The following is a 15,305-nucleotide window of genomic DNA, read 5'->3' on the forward strand; positions in this document are numbered from 1 at the left end:
TTAGGGGGCATACTTCCTTTCAAACCAGCACATTCCACCCTCTGGCCCCTAAAAAAGACATGTTTTTCCCATATACAAAATACATTAATTTCATAACAATATCAGAAACCTTAAACCTTTCAGTAGCAATACAATGAAGTACAAAATTAGAGACAGTATAAAATCTCATCAAGTCAGTTACAGGCATGGTCTGTCCTAAGGCAAAATTCTCTCCATTTACTCTGGACCTTTGAAAACTCATAACAAGTTATTTGCTGCAAACATACAAAGGAGGAACATTCATAGGATACATATACACATTTCCATAGGGAGGAAGAAACACAGGGGTCACCGGACCCATACGGTTTCGAAAACCTACAGGGCAAAGTCCATTAGATTTCAAAGTCTGAGAATCATTTATCCTCAGGGCTTTAGAAAGCAGCAGTCCCACCCTTTCCAAATGCCTATGCCTACTTCTCTCTGAATGCAACCTTGGGGGATATTGGGGAGACCACCTTTCTCTTGGCTCCAACCTCTCCAAGCATTGGTGCTGCACCCGGGCTCTCTGCCATCTCCGGGGCACACGCTCAACCCCTACATGTGGTGGTAGCCAGGCTCTCCCCAAACCCCAAGGAATGTGCTTCACCTTCTCCAAGGCCTGAGGCGGCATGACTCTTCCACTACAGGGAGGTGGAAGGCCCATTCTCTGCCTTTGGGGCAAACTCACCCTCTCCACGGGCTTGGGTGGGTCCGCTCTCCTGGCCTGAGGCTTCTTGACTTCAGACTCCAGCCTCCATGGTTCTGCCTCTGAAGTTATTTTTCCTCCAATATGTCCCTTCTCTGAACCCCTCAGTCCAGACTGGCAGCGGCTCTGTTCATACAGGTCCCACAGCCCTCTCATCAGCTTTCTATGCAGTAGCCTCGGATCATGCCCATCAGACATAAGGATTTTCCACAAATCCTTCCTGGATAACTCCATGTCCGATCCTGACTTTCTCTGAAATGGCTGGCTAGTTCCACATCTGGTTAAATTCTGACACAGGGCTCTATTCTCTGGGGTCTCCCTTTCTGTAGGCCCAGGATTTTCTGGGACCTCAATTTCTGGTATCTTTTTACTCAAGAGTTCAGTTTTCAGCTTATCTCTCTCCTGTAACATTTCACTATAAGCTGAAAGGAGAAACCAGGCTGCACTTTCAACATTTAATTTGGAGATCTCTTCTGCTAGATATCCAAGTTCATGGCTTTTAAAATCTGCCTTCCAGCCAATACCATTAGCCAACTTTGCCAGATTATCTGCCATTTTAAAACAAGATTGCCTTCCTTCCAGCTTGCAGTAACACATGCCTCATTTCTGTCTAAGGCCTCATCAGAGGTATCTTCAGAGTCTGCATTTCTACCAACAGTCTTTCCAAAGCATTCTAGGCCTTCTCTATCAAGGTTCTCACAACTCTTCCAGAATCTTCCCCTTATCCAATTAAAAAGCCATTCCAACATGTTTGGTATCTGCAAACCACAGCAGCACCCCACTCTCGGTACCAAAATCTGTTCTAGTTTGCTAGCTGCTGGAATGCAATATACCAGAAACAGAACGGCTTTTTAAAAGGGGAATTTAATGAGTTGCTAGTTTACAGTTCTAAGGCTGAGAAAATGTCCCAATTAAAACAAGTCTAAAGAAATGTCCAATCAAAGGCATCTAGGGAAAGATACCTTGGTTCAAGAAGGCCGATGAAGTTCAGGGTCTCTCTCTCAAGTGAGAAGGCACATGGCGAACACAGTCAGGGCTTCTCCCTCAGCTGGAAGGGCACATGGCGAACATGGCATCATCTGCTAGCTTTCTCTCCTGGCTTCCTATTTCATGATGCTCCCCGGGAGGTGTCTTCCTTCTTCATCTCCAAAGGTCGCTGGCTTGTGGACCCTCTGTTTTGTAGTGTTGCTCTCTCTGAATCTCTCTGAATCTCTCATTCTCCAAAATGTTTCCTCTTTTATAGGACTTCAGAAACTAATCAATCCCCACTCAAATGGATGGAGACATGTCATCCCCTAATCCAGTTTAACAACCATTCTTAACTAAATCACATCAACCAGGGAGATGATCTCATTACAGTTTCAAATATACAGTATTGAATAGGGATTATTCTACCTTTAAGAAATGGATTTATATTAAAACATGGCTTTTCTTAGGGGACATACTTCCTTTCAAACCAGCACATTCCTTTCACACCAGTATTTACATGTCTTAGGGTACCCAAAAAGGCAGCTTGCTTAAAGGTAGTTGCTTCCTGGTGACTGTATAATCACACTAGATCTTGATACAGATTTAACCTGTGGAAAAGGACCTACAAAGAAGTTCTAATAATAGTATTGATTTCAAAGATAGATAAATCTTTCTCCATAAAATGAATGCAACAAATGGGGAATTAAAAAAAAATTTTCATGTCTGAAACTATATTTTATTAATATAGGGGTAGTTGAGAATAATGTTGACTCTGCTGATTTCTCTTCTTTCTCTGCAGTTCCATGGGAAACATCAAGAGCAGGAAACTTGGCAAAGCAAAAAGTCAAGAGCTAATTATAGTATACAGCTATGAATAGAGAGTGAGTAGTTTATGCCCAAGATCCGTAATGATGTCGTAATTTAAATAATACTTTTGAAATCATGATACATTTGCATTTTGTGAATATTTGCAGTTTTTGCTACATGGTTCAAATGATCTGTAAATGCATAGGTTTTAAACTAATTTAAACATTCTTCTAAGTACTTTGGTATTTATTTTTCAGCCAGAATCTATATTTCAGTATATTTTTCTGGAAATATCTTAGAGGTAGATTCCATTGGAACAAGACCCAATCAAATTTTATGTACTAAGGCTTTCCAATGAGTCATGCAAAACAATAAAAATCATAGCTTTGTGATATAATAAAGAGGAAGAAGTAAAAGTTGAAGTTGAGACTGAATATAAAAGGGCAATGGGGAAAGCAACTAGAGACAGGAAATAGAAGCGGCCTAGGGCGACATTTTGGCCTTTGAATGGCAGGCCCCAAACCACCATTAAATACTCTGGTTCTAGGATTTAATAAGAGGTCAATGGGATAGAAGAGGGAAAGTAAGTTAGGAGTAGACTGGAAGTAAGGGATGAGGAATATTGCATTACATTGGGAGATTCAATTAGCTTAGATAAGGTTTTGATTCACTTTTTTTGCAATGCCCAATGACTCTACCTCAAAACAAAAGTAATGAATGAACAATTGGGGGTTAGTGGTTTTCTTTACCTTATTCCTTTCTTCATTGGGTGTTGTCTGCTTACTTCTTGCTGGTTCTTTTATTAAGTCAACGCAATCATCATGGAAGTCTTCCATATTCAGATTTGTCTTTGAAACGTCTCCCTGCTGTACAAGGCAATGGTTAGTGGGAAGTGGGGTCAGGAAGATTGGAGAAGCAGTGCCATATAATAATCACTTGGAAGAAAATGTAGGCCACTTGCAAACTTTCAGCAAATTATTCCACAAGATGTACTTTATAAAATTATCTCTCCAAGCTCAGAATTCCTTTCCCACCTTGCCCCACTCTTTTGGTAAAGTTCATTGCCAGTAAAAATTGATTTCAAAGGTCCAGAAGGAAAAAAGTAGAGAAAAATTGTTATAGTAAGACGATCCTGAAGCAGCCTTCTCTAGAGAGAACCATTGTGCACAGTAGTTTAAACCATTAGGAGAGTCTGGGGAGCAGCAATGAGGTGGAAATGATTAAAGGTCTCTGATGGAAAAGAAAGCAGGAAATCTAGAGAATTTACCCAAGCAAAATGTTTGGGAGACTCTTGGAAAAAGGAAGGAAATATCATTGATAAAGAAAAAAAACATTGAGCACAAAGGAAATTTCATGTGGTTAATGATATTTTGCTCCTGCATTTCATAGGTCTGTGGTTTAGTCATGGAAGCAGGGGGGCTTGAAAACTACTGTGGAGCCAGTGGGCAGCCTGAGAAGACTTTATGAAGGTGAAAAGACCCAGAAGCAACCCCAAGTGATGGAACATACTAGTTTAGGAGAGTGATGCTACTGTAACTGAAGATTCTCTTGTCATCTGGAATATAAAATGGTTATTAGACAGGCTTTAAAGCACAAACATGCTTCTCAAATTTCATTTACTACACTGACACAGAAGAATGATTCAGGGAGACATGTTACTGGAAAGATTTAGGTTTTAGTCTTGACTCTAAAACTAAACTGGTTTGAATTACTGGGTAATTACTCTGCTTCAGTACACACTTGATACTTAATTCCAAAATGGCAGCTGTTGTGTAAAGAATGTTAAATTTCAAATTAGCAGATCTAAATTCAAATTCCAGATCCAGTTCTTAGTGAATGTGGAGCCCCAAGCAAAGCTCTCATACTTTCTTTGAACTTGTCCCTTTACCTCAAAGAAAAAACCATTTGCCTTATCTCCATGTGAAAGTCCTTTGTAAATCTCAAACTGGCATATAGGTGGAAAGAATTATTATTATAACTCCAACCTGAGCAGGGTTTTCTGCACTATTTTTTATTAATCCCTGTAAAAGAGAGACATAGCATCAACCTTAAAAACATTAAGTCCGGACATTTATGCTTTTCATGCAAACCTCTGTAGTGTTAGGAAGCATTTTTTGAGAAGCTTCTGTTCAGGTTGTAATGCATATGGAAATGCTGATGTTTACTTCTCTTGTCAGAGAGGCCCTTTTTTCATTTCTACACCAACCCACACCAAATGTTTTCAGGCTGCTGAATGATTTTTCTGCTCTGTACCTGTCCTTTGGGCATTTACAACACGCGCCAAAAACCTTTTGAGAATGTTTTAAGCAAAGCATGGTGCTAAGCGTGGACCCTAAACTGAGCAGAGCCATGGGGCTTCCTCAAGCATACTAAAGTAGGGTGGTTGGGATTTATTGACAGTTATGTGTGATGAATATGGCAGGTAAGAACATAAAGTGCTATGGGAGATCAGGGAGGGAGTGGTACAGCTGAGGAAGGATTCCCGGTAGAGGTGATATTTGGATTTGGCTTTGAGAAATGGTAATATTTCAATAAGCACAGATAGAAGGTCTTATACTCCTGGTAAAGGACTGGTAGTAGGAAACCCCAGGGAATACCCAGTAGACCAGTGGGAATGAAATTTATTATTTATGTAGAAGCACAGTAGTTTGGAAAGGCAAATGAGCCTCAGAACATTGGAAGGCCTTGAGTCTGAACTTAATTTGGAAAGCAATAAGGCATTTGCACTGAAGTGTTGTAAATGCAAAAATGTCACAGAGGCCACGGCGGCTCAGCAGGCAGAGCTCTCGCCTGCCATGCCAGAGACCTGGGTTCGATTCCCGGTGCCTGCCCATGCCAAAAAAAGACACAGAGCTGTACTTAGGAAGAATAATCTAATGGGGAGTAAAATTAAAATTAGGAGGCTCCTGACTAGAGAAGTACTGGTCTGGGGAAGAAAAGAGAGGGCACAATTCTGACTCCTGGGCGTGGAGAGGAATGGGAAGGAAGAAAGAGGGAGTGGGAATTATTACTTTAGGAAGAAGAAGGGGAGAAGCTGGAGTGGGATATGGCATGGAGAGGGTAGATTTCATTGCATTAGATCTCCCTTTAAGATATGCAATGTAAACAGGAGGGACGATACAGACAAGGGAGAACAGAGTCAGAAGAAGCAGTGATTTTTAGCCTGGACCTCTGAAGTCAGGACTATAAACTGCTGCTCCATGGCAGTTTGCAAGCTCTTTATGTGGTGGGGGTAGAGGTGGGGAAGAAACATAAATTATAAATGTTGAAAAAGATAATATAAGAATCAAGGTATAGTCATACATTACTTTTGGCATTATAATAGTAAAACATCTACAAAAGGCAATTTGTCACACATATTAGAAACATTAATAATTTAATACATGTTTTACCAAATCTGCTTTACAGAATTTATCCATAGGTAATAACACAAAAGAAAGAAAAAGCTTTTTGCATGAAGATGTTCACTGTAGTGTTACTTAAAAGTGGCAAAAGAGATGGAAAAAATCTAGATCCTTAATCAAAGGATAAAGATAGTTTGGTTGAGTACTCACTGAATTAAAAGCCTAGCAAATTATGCTGAATGAAATAGCGGCTGAAATTTATGACATGGAAATGCAGGAGAAGGACAGAAGTAAATATAATTCTGCTCTAAACTTCCATGGCCCCATCATGCCTCACAGACAGCTACAAGTACAACACATGGGTGTCATCACTGGTGCATCCAACCCTCAGCTCCACCCTACAATTAGGCGCCACTGTTTCTTCCATTTTACAGATCAGGCACCCGAGACTTGTGCAGATTAAGCAATTCACCCAAGGTCACAAAGCTCATACTATTCCAAAGCAGCTGTGTTTTACTCTAGAGTCTGTGCTCTTAATTACCATGCTATATTCTCTACATCCTAAATAATGACTTCTTTCAGCCAGCTGTAAAAACAGCATTAATCAGATCGATTTTTGACATGGCAAAGACAAAACAACATATGTATTTCTCTCTTTTCACAGGTTGTTTATAGACATAAACATGCTTTCTCTGTATTTTTCTCTATGCTTATTCCATGAAAGACATCAATTATTAGATTAATATTTCCATGAAGCTGAATGTCCAATGAATGTAATACGTGAAAGATTAGTTTTATTTTTTCTGGGCCCACAATTTAGAGAAAAAAATTACATCCATTATTTATAAGCAAAAATATAGGTTCTCAATTCAGATACTACTTTGGTTTTAATGACACACATTTATCCTCTAGGATATGATCCATGAAAATGTAAAAGAGAAAACCTTAATTGTATTTAGCCCTCATTCCCAGCAATATTTTTCTTTGCAGTGATGGAAAAGAAACAGAATTAATTATCAGAAACAACCGGATAATTATGTTAGGAAGCTGTGAAACAAATGTGCACATTATGTCCCTTGAGAATTTCTATTAGAATATCTTCGCACAAGACACTTGATCAACACATTTTTATTTATATCATTTGGAAATACATCTTCTGAGATGAAGAAATTACCTTCAGCTTTTCCTCAAGTTCTGAGAGAGAGCTACATAATTCAGCAACAGATTCAAGAACCTCTTTGTGTTTTGTCACTATTTTCTCAGCATATTTCTGTCCTTCTTCCAAACCTAGGGAAGAGAAAGGGTAAAACTATTTTTAAAGGTCAGATCCTTGGCAGGAGAAAAAAAAAGCCCAGGTATACTCATCTCCTCAGCGTCAGGTATAAGTCTGGCAGGTAGATAGTAAGTGCTTAATAAATACTTGCTGAACATATAAATAAATGGGAAAAAAGAGCTTTTTTATTTTGAGAGGTAGATAACCTAGAAAAATAGATATATTTGCTGTACCATGACACTTTTATGTAACCTACATAATGTTGCTATATTAATATTCTTAAAACTCAATTCTAATCAGATTTTCTCCTGTTCAGAACATTCAGTAGTTCTCTGCTGCTTAGAAAAGTACAAATTCCTCAGGATGGCATTCAAGCCCCTCTATAATACAGTCTCAACTTGCGACTCCCAAATTTATGTCGTCATAATTCCTTCATGTATTTAATCTCTGGCCAAATCAATCCTTCCCTCCAACCCCCTCACCAGCACTCAGGGTGCTTTCCTACACCAGAACTGCCCCCCTCCGCCCCTAGTTCTGCTGTCAAAACCCGACCTACTCTTCAAGGTCTGAGGAAGATGCCAAAACCTCTGTGAAAATGTTCGTTATATTTCCCAACTGTATTTCTGTCTCTTCCTATTGGAACAATAATAAAAACAGCTACAATGTGATGAGTGCTTATCATTTGCCTGCGTGTAAACACTTCCTATGCATTATCTAATGTGGTTAGTTCTATGACAAATGAGGAAACTGAGCCTCAGAAGAGGTTGACTTCGCAGGTGACTCAGCCAATGAATGGGATTTGAGTCCAGGGTCACCTGGCTCCACTGCCTAGGCCAAGCTGCACTGTGCATTTTATCCCTTTCTCACTGTATCCTGACTTCCAGGCCTAGGTTGTAGTTCCCTGAATAGGCATTAGGCTCTATTTATTTTTGTCAACTACAGCTCTTAGGACATGGTAGGCACTCAGACTCTTTTTGAGGTAAATTTATTATTTGAGTCAAAATGCTGGATTCGATAATGCTTGAGCAGCCAGCAACAGCTGGTATAATACCCCTAAGTACCTTACTTGTTGCAAATTTTCAAAACTGCATAGCTGCCATATCAAACAGATGAAGACTCACATCGTTCATTTATTCATTTGTATTATTCATTCAATGACTCAATCATCAAATATTTGTTAAGCACTTAGTATGTGAACTAACAGGCAAAATCCCTTTTCTCACAGAGCTTACTGTCTGGTAAGGAAAGTCAGACAACAAATAAACATCTGCTATTTCAACTGGTGATAAAGGCCAGAAAAACAAGCAAAGCAGGATTAAGGATGGTGCAGGATGGGAAGGAAGTGTAACTTCTATGAGGACGTATGAGTACTTCCTCTGTACTGGAACCTAATAGGCACTGAAATACAGTGATAAGATACACTGTCCTTGCCCTCAAGGAGCTAACAGTCAGTAGAGAAGACAGACAAATAAACAGGTGATAATATTAGTGTGAAAAGTGTAATAATAGAGGGAAACTATGCTGTGGAAACAGTTGCCTCCAAAATTTTTTAAGGTACTTAATCAGTAACTACAGTAAGAAGATATAATATTAGTTTTCATTAATTTTTCAATCTGTATTTTACTATTTTTACTACCCTTCTCCTTTGGAAAGCCATGAAGACTCCATTCTCATTACTGTTATAATAGGCCCTGCAGTAGATATTTTTCTACAAAATTTTTATGGCTGTCCATGGATAGTGCTTCATGTTACAAGAGAAAATATTCATCTGTCAGCAGCTGTGGGCAGCCTGAGAAGCATTTTGTACCACCTGGTGCTGTCTTCTTTCTGGGAGGGATTTGCCTGGTCACTGGGTATGACTCTTGGTCTCACAGGAATGATACTAGGGAATTCACGAAACTTAAACCTCAGAGCCCTCAAGGACTGTCATCACCTGGGCTAACTTTTTAAATAACTGCTTCCTTTTTACGAAGAAGGCTTCTCAGGCTGATAACTGAATTATCTTTCTTAGTCATGGACAAGAGGAAAACAGAATTTATGAGATGATAACATGAGTTCTACCATTTATTTCACAAACGAGAGGAATATTTCCAAGGGAAATAAAAACAAGGGAGTATTTCTTGCTCTTTCTTCAATCCGCGAGGTATAACATTCACAGAAACTGGAAGGCTACAGGCTTCAGTCCTAGCTCTGTGCCTTCTGTATTATAGCAGCTATGTTTTGCAAGGAATCACTCTTGTGGAAGTTACCTTTGGCGGGGGGGAGAGTGGGGAACCTAAATATTGTTTTGGTTTTATTACCCTGTAGGTAAGAAAAGAGAATCGAGAAGGAGGATTTACACAAGGGAGTTAAAAATCTCTGTGTTTCATCTCCTGCTGTCAGAAGCTCCTTTCTCTACTCCCTTTTGTTGGATGTGAGCTCTTATTTTGAGCTTTGTTCCTGACTAGGTCAGTGTACTGAGGACCCTGAGTGCTTGTTGTGCTTTTACTTTCTGCCAAATCAGGTTCAGTATAGGTTTGTTCAATGGCAAATACTGACTATCTTAAAGGATCTCTCACCATATAAGCGCTGGGTAAGGTCAGTGATCTCCCGAATCCTTTCTTCTTGCTGAGGCACTGAGGGCACGATATACTTATTGAACTGCTGGTGAAGAATTTCCACCGCCTCTTCTGTCTTGCACTCTGTGGAATATTTCCCAACTCTTACAACCGTGGCACTTGCATCTTCATACCAAAAGTGACACTAAGTTAAAATGGAACAAAGCATAGATTAAAGAGGCACCACTCTTCTAAAGTTCTTAATTTTGAATCACTGAAGTATCAAATTTTAATTTCCTCAAACTTCATATCCACTACAGTTTCAACTTTCTAAGTCACAAAAAATTAAAACAAACAAACAAAATATATATATATTATACCTTTGCTGTTGGATATTAAAGGCAAATAAGAAAGCATGGAAAGGTGTTTGATTCTCCTGCCTTCTTAGATTTGCCTTAGATTTAGTATAATACCTAAGGCTCATGTGGCAGATTTATAAAAGTAGGTAGTATAGCAAACATGTGGCACTAAAAAGTGCCCAAATGCCAGGTAAAAAGAGAGAAGATGCCCCAAATACTCTATACCCAACATAATTAACTGAAATTATTAACAAGATATAGATAAAGTATTGCTTGATTAATATCTTAAAACTAAATTATCTGTTAGATGAGATAATTTATCCCTTCATCCATAGACTAAAGAATGAGATTTAGTCTATGGATGAAGGGAATACCATCTACAGAATAGTTTATGACCTTTTTAAAATAGAAGATCATAGTCATATTGTCCGAGCAAACTGGAGAGTTGAGAAAGTTTCTCGCTAAAAATAAATAACTGTGATAAAAGGAATGTGTCTGACACAGGCCAGAAGCACTTATACTGGGTGAGAAATGCATGATTCTGTTAGGAGTTAGCTTTAAATAAGTGCTACAGAGCTACAGTGAATCTATATATCAGATATAGAAGAAGGATTGCCTTGATCTTCTTTAATGCAGTGTTAAATCCAAAATTTAACTGCATTAATGACACGAAAGTTAGATGTTTTGTCTCTCAAAATAAAGGGTTACAAAGAACACTCAAGAACTTCAAGTATAGAGTTTCTTTAATATAAAGTGTGCAAATATTAACTTTAACTTGTCAAATTTTATATATTTTATGTATACCATGTGTCCTCACCGTAGTAATAAAAATAACACCAATGACTATTTTAAATATCTGAAAAACTGTCTTTTTTTCCTATATCTTCTCAAATTCTGTGAAATAGATTAGCCAGTTTGAGCATTTCAAACAGATTCTTGTAGTGTACAAGCATTAACATGATTCTCTGATGATTAAAGATCTCGAGTTGATGGGATTATGGAGGGATGCAAACCCTCAGAAGCTGGTAAGAGTAAATTAGTTTAGTAAAATCTTTTCTGAGAAGCAACTGGACAGTATAAACAAAAACCTTGTAACCTTCATCCTTTTGACTACCAATAACACTTTAGGAAATTTTTCCAAGGAAACAATCATGGAAAAGGGGAATGATACATGAATTTCATTGCAATAATTTAATTGCAATTAAAACAATGCAACATTGTTTCTTCAAAACAATGCAACATTGTTTTGAAGAAGCAAAATGAAATTTTGAAATAATATTAATGGAAAATGTTTAAATGAATTATGATACAACTGTTAAAATATCACATCAAAGAGAATATTTAATGATCTCAAAAGATGAAACAGTATATATAGTATGGTTCCATTTTACCAATACATATATATGGCAAGAAAATATTCTCTTAATTATGAATGGAGGTGTCTGACTACTGAGTTAACAGGAAGGAGCTAGGTTCTTTCTTGCTTATCAGTATTTTTAAATTTTTTACATTTTAGAGATCTATATATATTTTAAATGTTTATAATGTAAAAGTTATTTTTAATTCCTACCAGATTATTTTCAGGGTCTTTTCATATCAAGTATCTGGAATATTTAAACTGAAGAAACAAAAAAATTTATTAGTTGTGTTCAAATTGTTCTGGGCTAATCAAAGGTATAGAAAACCTGCCACTGAAGATCGGGAGGCATTATGGCCAGATATATTTAATGATTTGGGTTGTATGAGGGATGAAATTCCAATCAGTAAATAAGATAAGAAACATTTGTATAGAGTCGTATAGTTTCTAATTACTTAAAGCCATGACGATATCATCATAATCCCTTCTGGGGAAAATAGAATGACAAAAATTCAACCTCGTCAACTATGAAAACTATTCAATATGGTCCAGACCTAAATATTTATGTAGCTAATTTATGAAGCCTACCATGTTTATATTTATAATTGCAATATGTGTCAAGTAAATTCTTTGGAGTTCAATTTCTTTATCAGTGAAATAAGCATATCTTCCCCAATTATCTCAGAAGATTTAAGGGAGTAGAAATTTGTATAGAAGAGAATCAAGGATTTAGAAGAGGAACCAAAATTTATACAAATGCAAGTGATTTTACATTCAAGTATGAAAATTACAAACAGTTAATAAGTAGAAGTTGATTTCACAATTCCTTTGAATTGGCGTAGAATATCATGCTGTGTTATGTCTAATGTGTTTTGTTAGTACATGAATTCTCATACACTCTGAATCAATCCAGGCTATTGAATCAGAGTCACATAAAATACTACTCTAGACTGTAATCTATAGCAAGTGCCACTTTACTACATACTGAAAGTCAGTCTCCCTCCCACCGTTTTCTCATTTTTGGCAGGTAAAGATCAAGAAGAGTTAATACCTCTTCTATCAACTCCTGAAGATGCTCTGTCAGGTCCAGATTCTTCTTGTAATCTGTCACAACTTTGTCAAATTCATCCACATGTTTTTGCAAATCCGTTATGGCCTCCAAAAGGACATTGTTATTTGGATAATTTAATAAAGAATCAGAAATTTTATCCTCAATTTTTTCCATTTTCCTTTTCAAAGCCTGTTCAAAAAATTTAATATCATTCTATTTTTATTTATGACACTATAGTAATTAAATATTGAGAAAAAAAAGTTGGAAAAACCTAATGTAGCTTTCTCCATTCTGATATGTAAACATTATAATTATTACAAGGAATGGATTTTCTTCAACACTGATTCAACATTCAGTAAACATACAGAAAATTTCCTATGTACGAGGGTCTATTCCAGGTTTTGAGAATGATAATGGGATTAAAAAAAAAAAGACAATCAAAAATTGAATACTTGTCTTCAATAAACTCATTGTCTCCTGGGAAAGACATTCAATAATGTAGTTCCTACATGTGATGATCAAAGTGGGTACAAGGGGTCATGTGAGAAGTGGAAGAGGCTCCTTCAATGGCCTGGAGCAAGAAGAGGAAGGGGGTGTACAGAGGCGTGTGCATGTGTGTGTGTGTGTGTGTGTGTGTGTGTGTGTGTGTGTGTTGGGAGAAAGAATGGAAGCAGTGAGGGCTGGGTAGGTTTGGCAGAAACCAGAAACCAACCATGGAGTTCTCTCAAGAGATAAGTCAATTTATGTTTTACATGAAGATCACAGTTATAATAAAAATCAAGAACTAACATTTTAGTCTTGAAACCGTAAAAAGCCGGAGGGTTAGGCAAATAGAATTGAAATGCCAAATGATTTTTCAGCAATTGGAATAACATGCACATACACACAGAGACACCACTTTCTCATTACCTGCATTTTTTCGACATACATATCAACTTGTTGAATTTGATATTTAAGAGTCTTCGGATTCCGTGCTTTTTCATTTTTCTTAGTGTAGTTAAACTTCAAATTGTTGAATTTCTTTTTGATATCTTTGAATGACTCTTTGAGCTGCAGTTCAATGAGAAGAAACAGATGATTTCCTTAAAATGAGAACATTAATATTCACTTGTAATAAATCAATATGTCTAAACACTTCAAAATATTATAATCTTCAAAATGTATTCAGGGTGATTTTTAATAGAAAACATGTCTGCTAGATGGACATATAATGTGAGTGTAAATATGTCCCCCAAATATAAGTAATTATACATTGTTCTTAATACTTTTGATTTTTAATTTTTAATTAGGATTATAGATATAGAATATTCCTTTGGCCCCAAGCAAGAAAGTTTCTTGCATATCACAGATTTTCAACAAGTCTAGTTTTCTTATTTACATCTATTTGATTTTTTTCTATTCATTCTGTTCTCTGTGTGCTAAATTTTGAGCTAGATCCCTCTTCTCCGAGTGCTATCTCAAACAGACCTTATGCATAACTTCACTAAGGCACTGAGCTGTTCATATTGCAGAGGTCAATTCATTGTTGGCACAGACCTCCTAGGACCTTAGGAGAATGGAAGAAGAGACACAGTATGAGATTTAGTAGGAAAAGAACTTTATTTTTATGAGTATTTTCCAGAAAATATTTCCTTCCTAGGTATAGGCCACTAACTTCAGGGGTCTTTCAAACTATAAAAATAAAGCAATAGTTGTAGCCAGTAATGGCAGTATTAATTTGTGTATAAACAAAGTATATGTCTATGCATTGAGAATAGGGTATAGATTATGACAGTCAGTTCAGGGTGGGCCATGGTGGCTCAGCAGACAGAGTTCTCACCTGCCATGCCAGCGACCCGGGTTCAATTCCCGGTGCCTGCCAGTGCAAAAAAAAGAAAGAAAACAGTTCAACTTTACCAGTGCACCAAAATTCTAAGCAGTCCAGTTCCATTAAACACACCACTTTCTGTGTCCTTCTCTTTATTCAAGAAGGATAAAGCATATGGGTAGGTGTGCTAGTTTGAAAGGATGTATATACCCTAGAAAAGCCATGTTTTAATCCTAATCCCATTTTGTAAAGGCAGCTGTTTCTTCTAATCCCTATTCAGTACTGCATGTTTGAAACTGTAATTAGATCATCTCCCTGGAGGTGTGACTCAATCAAGAGTGGTTGTTAAACTGGATTAGGTGAAGACATGTCTCCACCCATTCGGGCGGGTCTTGATTAGTTAATGGAATCCTATAAAAGAGGAAACATTTTGGAGAATGAGAGAGATTCTGAGAGAGCAGAGAATGACATAGCCACAAGAAGCAGAGAGTCCACCAACCAGCGACCTTTGGAGATGAAAAAGGAAAACGCCTCCCAGGGCGCTTCATGAAACAGAAAACCAGGAGAGAAAGCTAGCAGATGATGCCGTGTTTGCCATGTGACTTTCCAGATGAGAGAGAAGCTCTGACTGTGTTTGCCATGTGCCTTCTCACTTGAGAGAGAAACCCTGAACTTCACTGGCCTTCCTGAACCAAGGTATTTTTCCCTGGATGCCTTAGATTGGACATTTCTATAGACTTGTTTTAATTGGGACATGTTCTTGACCTTAGAACTAGAAACTAGAAACTTATTAAATTCCCCTGTTTAAAAGCCATTCCATTTCTGGTATATCGCATTCTGGCAGCTAGCAAACTAGAACAGTAGGCAACTCTCTCTTCATAAAATATAAACCTTCTAAGATTAACAGCAAGAATGAACAATGTCACGGTTGATAAATTTGAGTTCTGTTAGAAAAAGTCAGAAAAACATTAAAATTATTTTAAATGACAGCACACAAATTATTTGGAAGGAAATAAATACTGTGTGCATGCTAGATTTTAGACGTCTAATGCAGAGAACCATATTTGCTCTGGAAAA

The 15,305-nt window shown here is 37.4% G+C and overlaps 1 protein-coding gene across 12 annotated transcripts in view; it reads right to left on the minus strand.

The window, feature by feature from the left end:
• The window catches only part of CCDC141 (coiled-coil domain containing 141), a 260,019-nt gene that overhangs the window by 17,976 nt on the left and 226,738 nt on the right, over nt 1–15,305 (minus strand). For 10 of the 12 annotated variants that reach the window (XM_077154314.1, XM_077154315.1, XM_077154313.1 and 7 more), the window contains 5 exons: nt 13,331–13,471; nt 12,422–12,610; nt 9,676–9,859; nt 7,019–7,131; nt 3,250–3,366 (listed from right to left, as the gene is read on the minus strand). In XM_077154314.1, the coding sequence (XP_077010429.1) occupies nt 3,250–3,366; nt 7,019–7,131; nt 9,676–9,859; nt 12,422–12,610; nt 13,331–13,471 (744 nt within the window). The other 2 variants (XM_077154316.1, XM_077154311.1) reach the window with 2 other exon arrangements.

The sequence above is a fragment of the Tamandua tetradactyla genome, chromosome 3, assembly GCF_023851605.1.
Source record: "Tamandua tetradactyla isolate mTamTet1 chromosome 3, mTamTet1.pri, whole genome shotgun sequence".
In the NCBI taxonomy this organism is placed as follows: Eukaryota; Metazoa; Chordata; class Mammalia; order Pilosa; family Myrmecophagidae; genus Tamandua; species Tamandua tetradactyla.